General features: G+C 42.4%; 2 protein-coding genes across 2 annotated transcripts; both read left to right on the forward strand.

The window, feature by feature from the left end:
• Positions 1-515: 515 nt before the first annotated feature.
• On the forward strand, positions 516-2,348 carry LOC118415472 (zinc finger protein 135-like). Its single transcript, XM_035820126.1, has 3 exons — positions 516-627; positions 1,051-2,027; positions 2,133-2,348. Exons 1-3 carry the CDS (start codon positions 516-518, stop codon positions 2,346-2,348), a joined length of 1,305 nt encoding a protein of 434 aa, XP_035676019.1.
• A 9,015-nt stretch (positions 2,349-11,363) lies between these two features.
• On the forward strand, positions 11,364-14,940 carry LOC118415473 (zinc finger protein 239-like). Its single transcript, XM_035820127.1, has 2 exons — positions 11,364-11,401; positions 14,031-14,940. Exon 2 carries the CDS (start codon positions 14,038-14,040, stop codon positions 14,938-14,940), a length of 903 nt encoding a protein of 300 aa, XP_035676020.1. The 5' UTR covers positions 11,364-11,401; positions 14,031-14,037.
• Positions 14,941-17,527: the final 2,587 nt, after the last annotated feature.

Below are 17,527 nucleotides of genomic sequence, written 5' to 3' on the forward strand. Positions count from 1 at the left end.
TGCTTGTCAATGGGCAGCCCTAACTTCGATGTCTGACCTGTACGATCGGTAGTTGGAGGGGGGGGGGGGGGGGGGCATGAAAACTAATGAGTGATGTACCGGCTGCCCAATATCGATTTGTACCTTCAGTTTACGGTTAGAAATCTTCTTCTTCGTCTTCTTCCGGTTACGTGTCAACTTCATTTTAAAAACTCTGACACGGTGGGGGGTAAGAGTAAGGGTACCCTTGGTGTACTTAAATCCTTAAAATCCACATAGAGAAAAATTATAGGGACACCACAAGAATAAGGTGAAAACCCTTACCTGTCACGTGTGTGATATCCACCTCCAATATTCTAACATATCACCAGCTCACCGCCTGTATATGGGCTTTCAGCAAAATAAAAATGTGTAAAGTGTATAATGTGACACTTTATCAGATAAAATAATTATTAGTTGTTTGACTATTCATACAGAACGATTCCAGCCTTGGATGTTTCGGTAGTAAACGGTGTGCTGTAGATCCTGGGAAGGAGATGAACAACACTGGAAATCCAGGGAAGGAGATGGACCGCGCCGAACACCCTGGGAAGGACAGTGACAGCAGGGTGACCATGACAACAACCATGGGCCTGCAACAGGAAACGTGTGATGTGAACTTTCTCCATCCTGACAACACATCAACCTCACAGGGAAGTACCCTAGGCTCATGCCTTGTACCTCGGTCCTTTACCCAAGTTCAGGGTGTTGAAAAGCGTGTGGTTAAACAGACAGGTGAGACGCGCTACATGTGTGATGTATGTGGATCCAGGACGGCTAGAAAATGTAACTTAGCCCTACATAAGAGAACCGATACGGAAGAAATCTCTTTCGAGTCTGACCAGGATGACTATTCTGAGGCTCAAAAATGCCGTTTGGACAATCAACGGACAGCAAAAACTAGTGTTGACAAACCCTACATGTGTGAGAAGTGTGGGTACCGAACATCATGCCAGGCCCACCTTTGCCGACATATAAGAACCCATACAGGAGAAAAACCCTACAAGTGTGACCAGTGCAACTATTCTGCAGCACAGAAATCCGCTTTGAACACCCATCTAAAAACGCACACTGGCGAGAAACCCTTCATGTGTGGAGAGTGTGGACACCGAACGATGACAAAGCTTTTGCTAGTCCAACACATGAGAACCCATACAGGTGAAAAACCTTACGGCTGTGATCTGTGCGACTATTCTGCAGGGGTGAAAGCTAGTTTAGAACGGCACATCATGGTAAAACACACGGGTGAGAAACCTTACAAGTGTAGCGAGTGTGAATTCAAGACGGCCGATAGCTCCCATTTTTACAAACATATGAAAAAACATTCTGGTGAGAAGGTATCCCCGCGTAAGAAATCACATAAGTGTGGTGAGTGCGACTATTCAACATCACAGAAATGCCGGTTGGACCAACACATCATAAGTAAACACTCCGGGGAGAAACTCTACAGGTGTGACAAGTGCGACTTGAGAACTGCCTCCAAGTCCCGTCTATCTCTACATATGAGAAAGCATGACAACCCCTACAAATGTCACCAGTGTGGCTTTTGTACTGCAAGGAAATACCAGTTTGACCGGCACATCCATACAAAACAGACGAAAGAAAAATCATACCTGTGCGAAGAGTGCGGATATAGGACAGCAAAAGGATCTTCCCTTATCTTACATAAAAGAACACATACTGGTGAGAAACCCTTCATGTGTGAGGAATGTGGGTACAGAGCGACCGACAGGTCCCACCTTTCTCGACACATCAGAAGGCATACAGGAGAAAAACCCTACAAATGTGATCAGTGTGGCTTTTCTGCATCACACAAATCTGCATTGGACCACCATCTAAGAACGCACACTGGTGAGAAGCCCTACATATGTGAAGAATGCGGACACAGAACGACTACAAAGCCCGCCTTATTGAGGCATATGAGAACACATACAGGTGAAAAACCTTATGACTGTGATCTGTGCGAGTATTCTGCTGCGGATAAAGCTTGTTTAGAACGGCACATCATGGTAAAGCACACCGGTGAGAAACCGTACATGTGTGGGGAGTGCGGATACAGGACGGCTGATAGCTCCCATTTTTACAAACATATTAAAAAACATTCTGGTGAGAAGCCATCCCCGCGTAAGAAACCACATAAGTGTGATGAGTGCGACTATTCAGCATCACAGAAATGCCGGTTGGACCAACACATCATAAGTAAACACTCCGGGGAGAAACCCTACAGGTGTGACAAGTGCGACTTCAGAACGGCCTCCAAGTCCCATCTATCCCTACATATAAAAAAAAACATTCTGCCTAAAAAAAACCTCATAGATGTGAGTTACTAGCAATAGACACGCCGCAAGTTGGTGGGAAAATAGAGTATGGATACGATGATTTTGATCAAGCAGAATTAGTCTGACTCTTGGGAACCGACCGTTGGACTAATGAATGATAATGCCCAACACCCTTTCACTTCTTGTATTTTCAACATATCACTGAGAAACCCTCGATCGAACAATAAGACCACAACACGTACATGTCTATTGAACACACCTTGTTATTATATTTTTAACTTGTACTGACGCACACTTACTGGAATGGATATTTCAGACTGCAGCCACAGTTGAGCAGCCTTTGTTTTAGCCTTAAAGATTATGTTTTGAATAAGTAACGTAATAGCTCTCCTCAAACACGGGAACTCCATTACCGCTGAAGTATTCTCTAATCAAGATACAAACCGAATGGTCTTGATTATTCATTTACTCTGTTAGTTGTAAATAAAGGCTAACCCTTGATAATAGCCTCCGTTTAGCTGAGTAGCCCTAGCTGTTTCATGATTATACAGCCGAATAAATCAAATTAAAACCACTGACATAGGGTTATAGATCGACAGTCGGTCGTACTGTGCTGATAGGGTAACCAGGACACGCTGAACGAAGTATGGGTGTCATATGCAACTTTTTATCGTCTCCTGATTACCCAGATAAAAAATACACTGCACCGACTGTCGATCAAAACGAAATGGATTTTTCTCATCTTATTATGTCAGGAATCTAACAAAGATGCAACTACACCCCAACCCATCGAATTCTGACATTCCCCTCGAATGTGCACACTTCTCTAGAAAATGGGACATTTCTCGACTTTCAAGGGGACACTCCTCATCCTTCTGTTCAGTGTTTTAATGGCGGCGTATCGCCTGCCCGACAAGCACAACATCAAGTTTTAGCTTAAACATTCGCCATCTTGTCTTTTAAGGCCCCTCTCCCTATTATAAACAAACATAAATGAGAGAAGTTTCGAACACAATATTAGTAGTAGGATGAGAGTGAGTTAGTTAAAGATGATCATTTTACGAAGATTATAACAACAGGCAGTTGTACACATAATTAAGTTGGTAGTAGATCCAGTAAAAGACAACCCTTATTTCCACAGGAATGAGAACAACTATGTGGCAATTGCTACGAAGAATTTCAGGTCAATTCCCCCAGTTATCTTGTTTTCAGCTGTATCTATTTCAACAGTGGGTGGAAGCTTCAGGTACTCAGGGTGTATGCAATAGACTATTTCAATGTAACAGGTTATTTCAGCGATTTAGGACTTATAATAAGAACCGGATATTACCATGGTCGATACTGCTCGAAGGAGGCCATATTTTTTTCTAGTGTACCTGTTGTGTGATATACTGAAATATTCAGACAAGTCAAGTCAGACAGAGCTGTTTTATTCTCTTTTCTGTATTTTGCAGCATACATAGAGAAGGATCTTAGATGCACTATAACTATTACTAAAATGTCTGTAGCGTGTTCGGCCTTTCTTAATGCCCATTGCTCACGAGGGCCACTAGTGGTGCACCAGGAGAAGTCATTCTTTCCATCACCATCTGCTGTCTTCAGCATCTGCAGCCGACTAATAAGGCCTGATGCTGTACCAAACAATCGGACAGTCTCGTAATATCTTCACGTCAAACTATTGCAGCAGAATGATGAAGATAAGGTATTAGATATACCACATTATATCAAGCAGACTCAACAGATGTGCGCTCGACTTGTATAGCACAGTGTGCCATCGGTAGGCATCCGTGTTACATATACTATTGTATATCGTATATGTCATCTACAACTCCAGACTTAACAGATGATACAACATTTGGCTCTTATTTTAATGGCATTTTTTTCTGCAAGAGGCATACCGATTGTCGAGATTTCTTCGGTTGTTTACACTGACGACATGACGAAGAGTGTTCGTTCAACCGTGGATGTACCTCAGCTAACTCCGACATAGATCACGTTTATTCTTTAAGCGGATTGTGAATATTTGCGTAAGCTTATTTCCGTACCGAGCAGTGGAAAGTACATAACCCACAGGTGTTTAAGTCAACTCATCAAGCAACTAGTAGGACTTGACTTGACGAAAACATTGTTCCTATCAGACGGATAACAACAGGACAGATCTGTTTGCCCATAGTTCATTTTCCGCTACTGCATCGCTTTATCTAGGTGATGTTATTACTCTTTCATATTTTTTCTCATTCAACAAGGACAGTGTGGGCATAACAGGTGCCGACTGGTGCTCGCTGACGGAACTGCAGTTGCCCAGTTGAAGCTGACACAGAAAACAGATGAACAGTGGTGGCGGGAATCTGTTTATCGTCGTGCTGAAAAGATAAGCGGCACTTTGACTAAATTTAAACTATGTGAATTTCTGAGTTTCACAAATAAACAGTGAATAGTAGTAAATAACTACAGCACTTCTGGACCATAACATTAGATGAATCCCGATTAATGGCAGCCTCACATGACGTACCTGGAGCAACTTGGCAGATGAAGTTAAAAAAGCCGGTACATCGCCAGTTCATCCACTTGCCTTTCCGATATAGGGAGTAAGAAACGCAATCACCAGGACCATTCGGTTTTCCCAGAAACCAAGAGTTGTAGTCACCAAGTGCAGAACCGTCCACCCACTCAAAGGTCCCCTTTTCGCGCTGACGGTGCAGGCCCAACCAGAATGTATAATTGTCGCGCATGGACTTGTACAAGGAGACCACGAAGTCGTTGGTGTCAGCGTCTCGGGGCATGGCGAGGGTGCCGCCGTCTTCACGACAGGCCGCGGCCGCATCGCTGAAAGTCTTACGCGTGTTGAAGGCCTTGTAGCAGATTCCGCGCCTCATTTTGTACTCTTCGGGGCAAGATGCTAAAAAAAGATTTGCAGTAACTTTGGATGTACTGTTAACTATATACTGCAAGGGAGAAAAATGTACTTAGAGAGCGAGAAAGACTAAACAAGAGAGAGATACCATGCTGCAAGGTCCTTTGGTGTAAAATATTTTTTTTTTAAATTCTGAGAAATAAAATGGATAAAGAATTACACATTAAGCTTTCGTTGGTGCTGAAATGTGTGTCTCACCTGCATGTTCAGCCGGCCCGGCAGGGCTTGGGGACTGGGGCATCCCTGTTGGACCGGGCGGCCCGATGGGTCCCTTCAGCCCTCGAGCCCCAACTTGTCCGGGCGGCCCGTCCTTTCCCACAGCGCCAGCTGGCCCTACGGTTCCCTTTTCTTCGGGTGGCACGTCAGACACAGGGCCAACTAGCCCCATGCCTACCTTTTCTCCGGGTGGCCCGGCAGACACAGGGCCAACTGGCCCCATGACTCTAGATCTCTTTTCTCCGGGTGGCTCGGCAGACACAGGGCCAACTGGCCCCATGACTCCATTTTCTCCGTGTGGCCCGGCAGACACAGGGCCAACTGGCCCCATGACTCTCATTTCTTCGGGTGGCCCGACAGACACAGGGCCAACTGGCACCATGACTTCCTTTTCTCCGGGTGGCTTGGCAGACACAGGGTCAACTGGCACCATGACTTCCTTTTCTCCTGGACATCCGGGTGGTCCTGAGGAAGTAAAACTACAATTACGGGCTATATTTTCAAAACATCACTAATCAAAAATCTTCAAAACATTCTGTCTTTTAAATTAAAGGCTTCTACGGTCATTCCAACTTGCCTGGTGACTTGCTCATCTCGCGAAGACACTGCTCTAAAGCGGCATACAGGTTCCGCTCGTTGTCCAGGTCACGTTTCAAGGCGTCAACGGTGATGGTCAGTTCCGATATTTCCTAAAGACGGTTCAGGATGTCAGACTTAAACGTATCAACTACAGAAGTTCAATTACAATTTATTTAAGAAACAAAACTACTGTAATGAAAAGATAATGACACTTTGAACATTCAATACAGTGTTCACCTTCTTATTGATGAAGGTCAGAGGGGCGAGTCCGACAGCGACTAGACCCAGCAGCACAGCAATGCCGGCCGCCAAGTAGTAGCAGTGGGAGCCGTAGAAGCTGCCGAAAGTACGGAGGCCGCTTGCCCCACCCGGATACGTGCGGTCTGTTAGAGATAGTTGTTTATTTTTTTTTACTCGGCGTACCGTAGGTAAGGTACTGAGTGAACATATTATGTTCGAAATGTTTCTTCTTTTTTTTCCTTCTTTCACCTGTCGCGATTATTAAAGAAACTCCTCTACATCGTTCCTCTACATAGTTTATGAATATTTAATGTTCAACTAAGATGCGTTAGATATTAACCCTATTTAGACCGGGGGGGGGGGGGGGCTTTTGAGGCATGCGGCAATTTTGATGTCCTATAACGCCAGAACGGCTTACGCTAGAGCCACTAAATTTGATGAGTTTTCCTAAAATATTGTTGGCAACAATTTTACGAACATTGACAAATTTTCAATCTTTTTCGTGTTGCCATGGCAACCGTTTGTTGACAGGCAGTTTTGCCAAAAATCACTATTTTTGGTTCTAACAATTTATTTTTCACATTTATCTGCTATATTGCTGCTATTTTTTTACATAAATAAAATCTTATACTATTTAGCATATCTTTCATAATTATGTATCAATAAATTATGCTAATTTGATGGGCATATGTGATGTCTTTATTCTGCTATGTGCGTAGAGGCTTAAAGGTTGTGCAAAGACATCAACGGCCTAAGACCAGGGTCTTGGCGACTACTGAAGTATAACAAACGACGCTGTTTATGAACAAATGCATGTAGTACTTAAGTGTAACAAATGGTGCACATTCTTCGAAAGTATACATTCAATGCAAGAAGGGTGGGATGGCGGGTAAGCGCAATACGATCCCTGCCGACCCAGGCGGCGGATGTCGCACGGTGGAGGTCAAGGGTCACTTCCTTTACTTCAGTGTAATTCCACACGATTGCTCTACTACTAGTACTAGCAATCCTACCATAATTACTCTTACGTACTCCAAGATGACACAAGGAGAAAGCTACGCGGTTTGGGGCATATGTGATGTCTTTATTCTGCTCTGTGCGTAGAGGCTTAAAGGTTGTGCAAAGACATCAACGGCCAAGCCGAGCGTAGTGAGGTGGCCCCAAACCGCGTAGCGGAAATTGTGTGGATAGGGAAGTATTTAGTATTAGAGTAGAAAATAAATGGCTAGAGTTCGAGTTTCAGAGAAACAGTCCAGGGCTGATGAAGAACGCCATGTAGAACGCTGCCGGTCACGTTTGGAACAACGTAGACTCGGGCCGGGAACGGATGCGTCGGCGCGGAGAGTCAAGCTTAGTGCTGCGAAGTGAGGGGTCCTGAGGGTCTTCAGCACACCGCTGCAGCTGGTATCCTTGTGTTGTCGACGATGAAGGAACACAGAGTCAGTAGTGTCAGGGGTGCAGGCCCGAGCTGGTGAAGATCGCACTGCAAGACTCCGCCTGGCACTTGCGAGCAGTGTTAAACAGTAAGAGGCTAGCCCGAGAGCGGATGCAACGGCGCGTAGCTCTAGCTGGAGGACTGCAAAGTGGGGGGTCCCGAGGGTCTTCAGCATGCTGCTGTAGGTGCACACCAACTTCCTACTGTCTGGGTCTCTGTGGGTACGGATGGGAGGGGGAAAGGCTGAGGGGCAAAGAAGTTCGAGATGTTGACGAAGTTGCTGCCGATATGAACATGGCTGCCGAGAGCACGGACGCCTCGCGAGAACGAGAAGGGCGCGAAATTTCGCGAGAGTTCGATGGAAATTGTTGGGGTTGGGGGCGGTCGTTCCAGTCGCCGTTTGGTCTCTGGTTAGACTGTACGGCCCCGATGATAGCGGATATGTCCCCCGTGGAATCTGCAAGGTCTTCTGAGTCCGAGTTTCAGTGACGTGATGTTTCGGAACCCCGGGTAAAGCGAGCTGCTGACCGTTGCAAGTAGCTAGGTCGATGGCGTGGTGCTCGAACAGCTCGCCCGTCATGGTGATGCGCTTTACCGGCCGATTCCCTGACCAATCCGGCGGTCCCACGTCGTTTGCTTGCAGAATCGTGTGCCTCGGTATTTCAGACACGTTATACACTAGGTTGAAGCTCTTGATGACAACTAAAATCAGGAAATTTTTGGATGAAAAGATAAGCGCAATACGATCCCTGCCGACCCAGGCGGCGGATGTCGCACGGTGGAGGTCAAGGGTCACTTCCTTTACTTCAGTGTAATTCCACACGATTGCTCTACTACTAGTACTAGCAATCCTACCATGATGACGTCATTAGCCCAAAATCTAAGATGGCGGACTGTATGGCCAGATCAAGAATAACAAGCTAATTATCCCTTAAAATTTGTAACTACCTGGTATTTTTTCATCAAAAACCATCTAAATGAATGAATTTAGTCTATTTCAATTGCCCTTTGTGATTATTTGTTGCAAAAAAAAGGATTTAGAAAAATTCAAGGTGGTGGATATAATATGGCGGAGCCCAATTCGTATCTTAGATGTGCATGACGTCATTTTTATGTTGCTATTGGCAACACAAGTCGTAATAAACATTATTATTTTGTTATCTGCACTTGTTGTTACATTTTTGTAGCATAACTTGAAGTTTTCTGAGAATACCCTTTTTTCTTGGGTCCGGCCAATTTAATAAAATTGATGGAGTCATAATTGCAGGCACTTTAAGCCGACCCCCCCCCCCCCCCCCCAGTCTGGATAGGGTTAAATTGGGGGGTGCAAACAATTTTATTTTCATAGAGGGGTAAGTCCCTATAATTTAATTCAGTGTTGGAAGTAAAGTGTTTGTTCGATAAATTTATCATATACAGCCAGCCATACGCATAATATGAATCTGTAGAGAAAATACGACACAATTTCCATTTGCGAAATAACGTATGAAACCCTAGCGTGCTGCATGAGTGCTGTAACCGATAAAAAGTGTGATTACAGTACAGTACTAGTATGAAAGCACCGTAGTCATTCTTACACGGGATTTTTTTTTCAAATTCTATTTTGGAACAGTCCATTTTTGCAAGGAGGAGGGCGGAGTGAAAATAGCTGAATTTGCTCCTAAGCAAATACCGTCCTTTCTAGCTGTTTAAATATTATCCGTCCTTCACCGTGATCCTCCCGTCAGGTTATCGGAAATGATACAAGAAACGTATCATATCTACAATATAAAAAAAAAAACGTTCTGATTGTAAACAGGAAAGAGTCCAATATGCAGAAGCAAAATACAAAGAAAAAAGCAACCTGCAGACGTGGCGTAACGTTTTACGGCCTCGGCTTCTTCGTAAATGTCTGTGGACATGTCTCGGTCTCCTTGCCACTTGTCAGCACCCTTTTCAAGAAGGACACGCCCGCGGGAACCACCCTGAAGTAAAGGAGGGGGTTTGGGCGGCACCCCGCTAGTTTGGCCGCTTTGGGACCCAGAGGATTGGGTCGTAACAGGCTCTGCTTGCTCGTACATGTCTGCTGGACTGTGACAAAGAGTGCGCAGTCTACGACAGCTAACGTCTAAGATTCATGAATAGAGAAAAAGATACCGCGATTTGTCTGAGAGAAGACCTGAAGTTCTTGCCCTTATATGGAAGGATCAGCGGGGTATGACGCAGGGAGAATGGCATATTGTTTTTCTGCAAGTGGCAGACAAATCTTCGAGTTCTACCCACGCATTGCAAACTTTTCAACCAATGACTACGCCGTGGGCCCTATACGGCTTAGGAGTGTCGTCGTAGAAGTGAATTCGAAACTAGTTATATAGAGAAGTGACGCTTATCTGAATGACGCTATAAGAGTGACGCTTGTATGATAGTTCCATCAGGTTGGTTCATCACTGTATGAAGAAAAAAAACTAGCCATTGCTTAACACGACTATTACCTAAACGTCTGTATGATTAAAGCAATGTTTTTGCAAGAAGAGTCTCTTTATTCATAGGTTATACCTCCCTCCAAGAAGCCTATAATGTCCCCCGGCAGCTGACCAGCATCGGTCAGCAGCTGTCCACGGTGCTGATACTCGACAGGTAGGCAGGGATGAGGATAGATATGAGTCAGAAAAATATGAGACTTGCTGGTTTACTCGAATTGTCAACATATGATTTTAGATAATATTTAGAGTTGGGACATAGATATTTAGTCTTCATCAGGTATTGATATTCTGTATGGGATGGGTGTTTTTTGATTGCATCGCGTGTATTTGGAATAGAAATGAGAAATTCCAACATATTTGATTGGGAAAAACCATAAACATAAGTTTTATACTCCCTTCTATGTACAGCAAAATGCACGTATTTGACTGGATAGGAAAGGATCTTAGATGCATTAAAACTGTTCGGATTGACAGTATCACTGGCGTATTCGACATTATATATTTTTGTATGTTTATTGCACAGCATGGTCAGTGATTGTGCACCAAGATACGGCATTTTGCCATCACCATCTGCTGTGTACTGCATATACAGTCGACTGATGATGTAGCTAACAATCGGACAACCCTGTAAGATTTTCATGTGAAACTATTGCACGAGAATATTGAAGATTAAGTATAAGTCATAGATATACCGCATATTCATCTGAGCTCGATCTATACAGCGCATTGTACTATTGGCAGGCATTTATGTTAAATGTAGTATATCTTATAACATACAAAAACAAACAGGTGATACAATTGATTTGTACAAGTGTGCAATAACTTATGTTTTTCGACAGTTTTTCTTCGGCATTTGAGCATTCGAGCGAGTTTCGGACAAGTACGTCTGTTTGTCTTACATAATGCGGCCAGTGGCTCGGTGAAGCAGAGCGCCCCTTGCGGTTAGTAAATAAGTGCTATAGATGCCATAAACATCGATTTTTTGGGGACATCTTTTTTAAAATAGTTTACTAAAAAGAGCTTTTGCAAAAGAAAGTAGAACATCGCCAAACAAACTGTTTCTTTATTGGATTTGCGCCCATAAAAGTTGCCTATTTATACAGAATAACAACAGACGGAATGGCATAATTGGGTACGAGGCCTTCACCTATGACGTCACAGGGTATTGACCTGTAGCGTCAACAAAACAGACAAAAGACAAAGAACAACTCAGCCCGAGTCCCGGTCGACGTAAGGCAAAATTCACCATAGGAAGCAGGTAAGGCTTAGTAACAATCAATATCAAAAGTATTTAGATACATATTCTAAGAGTTTCTGGTCACTGTTGGGGGAAAAGATCATAGTAAGATGCGAAAATTGTGGCAATATGAAGAGGGAGGGTTGAAGCCAAATGTACTCGCCAGTTCTCACCACCTACATGCATGCAACATGCTGGTTGGGAAGGGCTTATATGATACTGACAAATAACAACGCGACATTACGTTTAAATGTGGAAAATCAATGAAATTAGGTTAACACTTGAGATCAAAGAATGAGCTATTTTGAGTAGTGGCTACCAGACTGACTGCGCTGGCTATCATTAGGAGAATAATTTGCGAGGGGACTATTGGCCGGCCGCGCACGGGAAACATTAACCTTAGCATGGACTGACTCCCCTGCCCAATTTCCCGATTTTTTTGCCGAATTCTACGACCCTCGTAGAAACGCTTGATGGAGGCTATATTTTTTGGGGGGAAGGGGATACACGAAACCATTATTTGTCCTAAGAGAGTGCATTCAATGATTCTAGGAAAAATTCTGAGCTAGGATTTAGAAAAGGTCTAGCAATTTGAGAAAAGCTACTTTTCCTTTAAATCGAGAAGCATGTCATGATTGTTTTAGGTTAAGCTTGATGTACATAGGAAGTCCGCTTCTATTTGGTTTGCATGTATCTCGTTATGTGAAAAGACATAAAGCCAGGGCTACCCGACTAGCCGGGGGCTATCATTATGGGCGGGGCTGTTAACTGCACAATATGCAATGAATAATCTATAAACGGTTACAATGCACAGAAAACCTTGAGAGATACATGCATCTGCATAATGGGTTGTACAAATGGTCCTCAGACATCCGAGCACCTTGGACAACTCGGCACCATACTTACTCAGCACTTAACCCTATCCAGACTGGGGAGGGGGGGGGGGGGGGCTAAAAGTGCCTGCGCCAACTTTGACCTACTATAACTCCCAAACGGCTTGTGCTAGAACAACCAAACTTGGTGAGTTTTCCTAAAATATTGTTGGCAACAATTTAAAAAAATTGAGTATGTTTATGATTTTTCGTGTTGCCATGGCAACGGGTTTCTGGAAGGCAAATTTTTCAAAAATCACTAATTTTGGTTTAAACAATGGTATTTTAAGATTTTCTTGCTAAACTAAACTTCTTTTCATATATCTTTAATATCTGACACATCTTAGCTAGACATTTATAATAAAATATTCATAAATTCTGCTAATGAGATGACGTAATTGGTCAAAATCCAAGATGGCCGACAATATCATGATTTAAAGTATAACAAGCTTATTTTCACTCAGATGTCATTACTATGTGGTATTTTCTTACAGAAAACATTCATGTGAACGTTTTTAATCCATTTCAATGGGGTTTTAGCGTTATATCTTGAAAAAATTTATCTTGAAAAATTTGAGGTTGATAATCCAAGATGGCGGATAGCTAAACTACAGATGACGTAATTCTATGACATCATTTTGACGTCGTTGCGTTGGCTTTTGACAACAGAAGTCTTATAACACTTAAATATTAATAAGAAACCTTTATTGGTAACTTTTTGAGTGAGATATTTAGGTATTATGGAAATTCCCTGTTTTAGCCAAAAATACCAATTAATGACGTCATATTTACGTCATATTTCATCATAATGATATAAAAATTTCAGAAATTATAAAACTCGATTAGCACAATCTCCCCTGCAAATTTGGTGATCGTACAGTAAGCCGTTTTGAAAATACGAAGGGGGGGTCGAATGAGCCACCCCCCCTCAGGCCAGGGAAGGCCCAAAAAGCCCAGTCTGGATAGGGCTAATATGTGTTCTCTTCGTACTAGGTAATACAAATAACGCAAATAATAACTTAAGATATTATCTGTGATAAAAGCAATGTTACAAGGCTATCCATATAAAAGTTGTTTGGCATTATCACTGTCACAGTATTAATCATTTATTTGTTTGGCTGTTCAATACGTGCAGCCAAGGATACTCAACTAGCTTGTGGCTATTACAAAGAGCCAGCCTTGCAATTATTACTGGCATGGCCTTGGCGAACACAAAGGATCACTGCATAGCCACTACACACATTGAAGTAGGTCTTAATGTGTAGAGGAAAGATTCTATGGCTGGATCAAGTTAGAACTCGAAATGCTCTATTGTTGGTGTCAGGTTTGAATTTTCCTTCTATTTTCTTTTTGTCTTTAGGTTGGACATGGCAACCGTGGAACCTCGGTCACCCAACGAAAATAGTCTGAACTGTTATGCCGGTTCTATTACGGACTTATTATGGACTAGGTTACAACTCCTTATCTGGGACAACTCGGCACATAGTTTAAGACAAGTCGGCACCATTCTTACTCAGCACTTAATATGATCTAATATGGGAACTCTACGTAGAAGTTTATACAAATAACGTAAAGCTATTACAAAGAGCCAGCCCTGCTGGGTAAAACAATACAAATGATCACTATATACACGCTATACACATTAAAGTAGGTCTTAATTTGTGGAGTTGAAATTCGATGTAATGTGTAGAGGAAAAATCCTATGATTAAGTTGGAACTAGAAATGTTCTATTTTCAGTGTCAAGTTTTAATTTTTCCTTTTTTCTGTTTGTCTTTAGGTTGGACATGGCAACCATAAAACGTCAGGCTCCCAACGAAATCAATGACGGGTCTCCCACCGGGGTTTCTCATGTTGCCTCTGACAGCAAAAGAAACGACGCAGAAGACGTAATGGCAGCAAAGAAAGTCAGCTTAAACAACGTTGGTGAGAAACCCTACATATGTGGATTCTGTGGTTACGTGACAGGTATGAAGTCTAGATTGTCCCAACACATGAGAACCCATACAGGCGAAAGACCCTACAAATGTGACCGGTGTGACTATTCTGCAGCACAGAAAGGACATTTGAACATTCATATAGCATTAAGACACACTGGTGAGAAACCCTACATGTGTGGGAAGTGTGGGTACAGGACGGCTCATAAATCTAACTTGTCCAAACATATGACAAACCACACAGGTGAAAGACCCTACAAATGTGACCGATGTGACTATTCTGCAGCACAAAAACTAACTTTGGACAACCATATAGCAGCAAGACACACAGGCGACAAACCCTTCATGTGTGGGGAGTGTGGATACAGGACTGCTCGGAAATCTAGCCTATCTGGACATTTGAGAACGCATACAGGAGAAAAACCCTACAAGTGTGATCAGTGTGGCTATTCTGCAGCTACTAAATCCGCTTTGAAGAACCACCTAGTAATTCATACAGGTGCGAAACCTTACATATGTGGGGAGTGTGGGTACAGAGCAGCTCAAAGGTGTGGTTTGTCCTACCATATGAGAAGCCATACCGGAGAGAAACCATACAAGTGTGACCAATGCGACTATTCTGCTGCATTGAAATCCAACTTGGATCGTCATCTAGCAAAACACACCGTTGCAAAAGCCTACAAAGGAGAAAAGTTTCGAAAACCCTACAAGTTTGAGCAATCTAACCAGTCATCTAGTAAAACACAGCAGTGATAAACTTACATTTGTGGGGAGTGTGGGTACAGGTAGCTCGAAAGTCTCCCTTAGCCCAACACATGAGAACCCATACAGGAGAAAGACTCTACAAATGTGACAAGTGTGACTATTCCACAGTTAATAAGTCGTGCTTGAACTTCCATCTCAAGAGACACACTGGTGAGGAAAACTACATGTTTGGAGTGTGTGTGTGTGTAAAGGACAGTTCAAAAGGCTCAGTTATCAAAACATATGAAACCATACAGGAGAAAAAACCTACAAGTGTGATTACGATTGGAAAGGTAAAAGGAAGTTAAAGGAGGGGGATGGGCTCCGACTTTGAATAATGTGCTCTAGATGCAGTGGATGACATTCCATTGCCCATATGGCTTTGAAAATGGCGATGGTGACAAATTACTTACACTTAAAAGACGCGCCATGTAGGTTATGGAAGAGTTCTTAATCACGTAGTTGAATGGAATAAAAAAGTAGCGTCACTTGGCATGAATGGACGATCTGCGATTTTTCTATCAATAGTTTGTTTATGCTTATATGAAAATAATCACTGTCCCCTACTATCTGGTGTTTTGATGATGTTTATGTGACAGTTTTAATCATATGATATTATATACGTATCATAAAATACGATTTTAATGTGTGCAAGCTTTCAGGTACTGGCATTTATTGTATTAATCAAAACCAAATTCAGCCTCTGACTACAAGGTATTTTCTGAATAAAGTTTCAAAGTTTACTCATATATTTATCTGCTTGACCAGTGCCCTCAAAAAGATACTTTATCTTTGATAACTGATAGATAGTTTATCATTGATTAACTGCCTGAGCGTTATGCCCCCTCGAAGGGCTTTGTTCGGTATTCTTTAGATGTAGATGTAATGATTATATGTGAACATTATGGAAATAATTGGGATGGGGTTAAACCAAACATACATGCGATCACCCTTTGCCTAGTGCGTCATTTCAAAACCCCTTGAAAACTATGGAAGATCAAATTCCTGTGAATTCGAGTTACACATTAAAGAGGTTCTTCTTAGGCGAAACGAACAAACTATTTATGAAGCAAACTTTGCCGATAATTCCGGAAAGAAAGTCACAGGAGTAATTAAAATTGAGGAATCAGATTAATCTTTCCTGTTCGCAATATACAATGTTAATATTTCTTGTTTGTTATCTTTAAATAAATTCTTCAAAAATTTTAATTTTAACACATATATTCATGAATGACTAGACGTGTAATAACCACTTAGTGCGTAAATATGATAAGGCCGATTTATTATTCATGATAAATTAATAATTTAGTATGCACTCTCTGAGCGTTATGTTCCGCGCCGGGGCTTTGTTCAGTGCTCTATAACCGTAGATGTACAAATGTTAATTTTTATATTCCTCACCCATAAACAAGCGTCTATTGGTGAGTCTTTGACATTCCCTCTAACGTGATGGCAGGAGACAAAAATGGATTCTGGGAAAGTGAGTACATTCACCTTTGACCTGCTTCACCTTCACCTCTGACCCCGTGATACGACTGAAAGACAAAGCTGCCAGCGTCCAGGTTTACGTGAGGGAAAACATCATTAGAAGGCAGGTAAGACCTAATTTCCAAGCGATCTTGCGGTGGCATAAGATATTTTTTCATAAGCCGGGGAAGGAGTTTAGCCGGCGGTGAAATAAAACTCCTCTGCCGGCTAAACTTCCCCCTTATGATATATCTTATGCCACTGTAAAAAAATATTGGCTCGAATCTCTTTTATTACCCACTCGGAGTAATACATCAATGGGACCTTAATATCATATCCTCTGTTCATATCTTTTTATTTTCATTGGTTCATTATTGCTTTGCTTATTTGTTGTTTTGTTTTCATGTATATATATCTATCCCTGTCATTATAATCGTTTTCGGTGGCAGCACTAATATAAGTTACGACTTGAGTGAGTCGCCACCATGTATATGTTGCAATAAAAAAAGTCTCGCCCTGTTAGTTGATTCCCATACAAAGTAGCCAGTTATCACAGATCTGTTGGCACGCGAGGAGCAGGTGGGGATATTTCACACCAAGGACGTTTTATCACATCATTGTTTATGCCCGTTGTCCTTCGATGGTTGCCTGTTAAATTATCCGTGAAGACTCCGGAGGGCGTACGCGTATTTTCTTGTTAGGGATTGTACGATATATTCACCAGGGGGAGAGTTAGTTAGCCAGGTCGTCCTACGTCCTACGCACCCCTCACCGGAAATAGCCTCGAGGTGACATTTGAAAGCAAAGAAAGACGTATGGGGGGGGGGGGGGGTCAAGATTTCCCCCAGTTTCTTTACTGCACCTGTTGTGTGCATCGAATTTAAATTTAGTATAGCTAAAGGCTCAGCTATAATTTTATTAAAGAAACATACTGTATCCATGTACTACAGCACTTGGTTGTCTAATAACCAGAATTCCTGCCTTTTTCCTTTTTGGGTGGAATTAATTTTATTTGATATAAGAAAGGTTCTGAGCAAAATTAACGGGTTGCGTAGATTATAAGGACTGACAATGAATTTGCTGACGTTACTCTACCTAAGAAAAGTATGAAAAATAATTTTTTTCTCAA

Source organism: Branchiostoma floridae, chromosome 5 (genome assembly GCF_000003815.2).
Source record: "Branchiostoma floridae strain S238N-H82 chromosome 5, Bfl_VNyyK, whole genome shotgun sequence".
NCBI lineage: Eukaryota > Metazoa > Chordata > Leptocardii > Amphioxiformes > Branchiostomatidae > Branchiostoma > Branchiostoma floridae.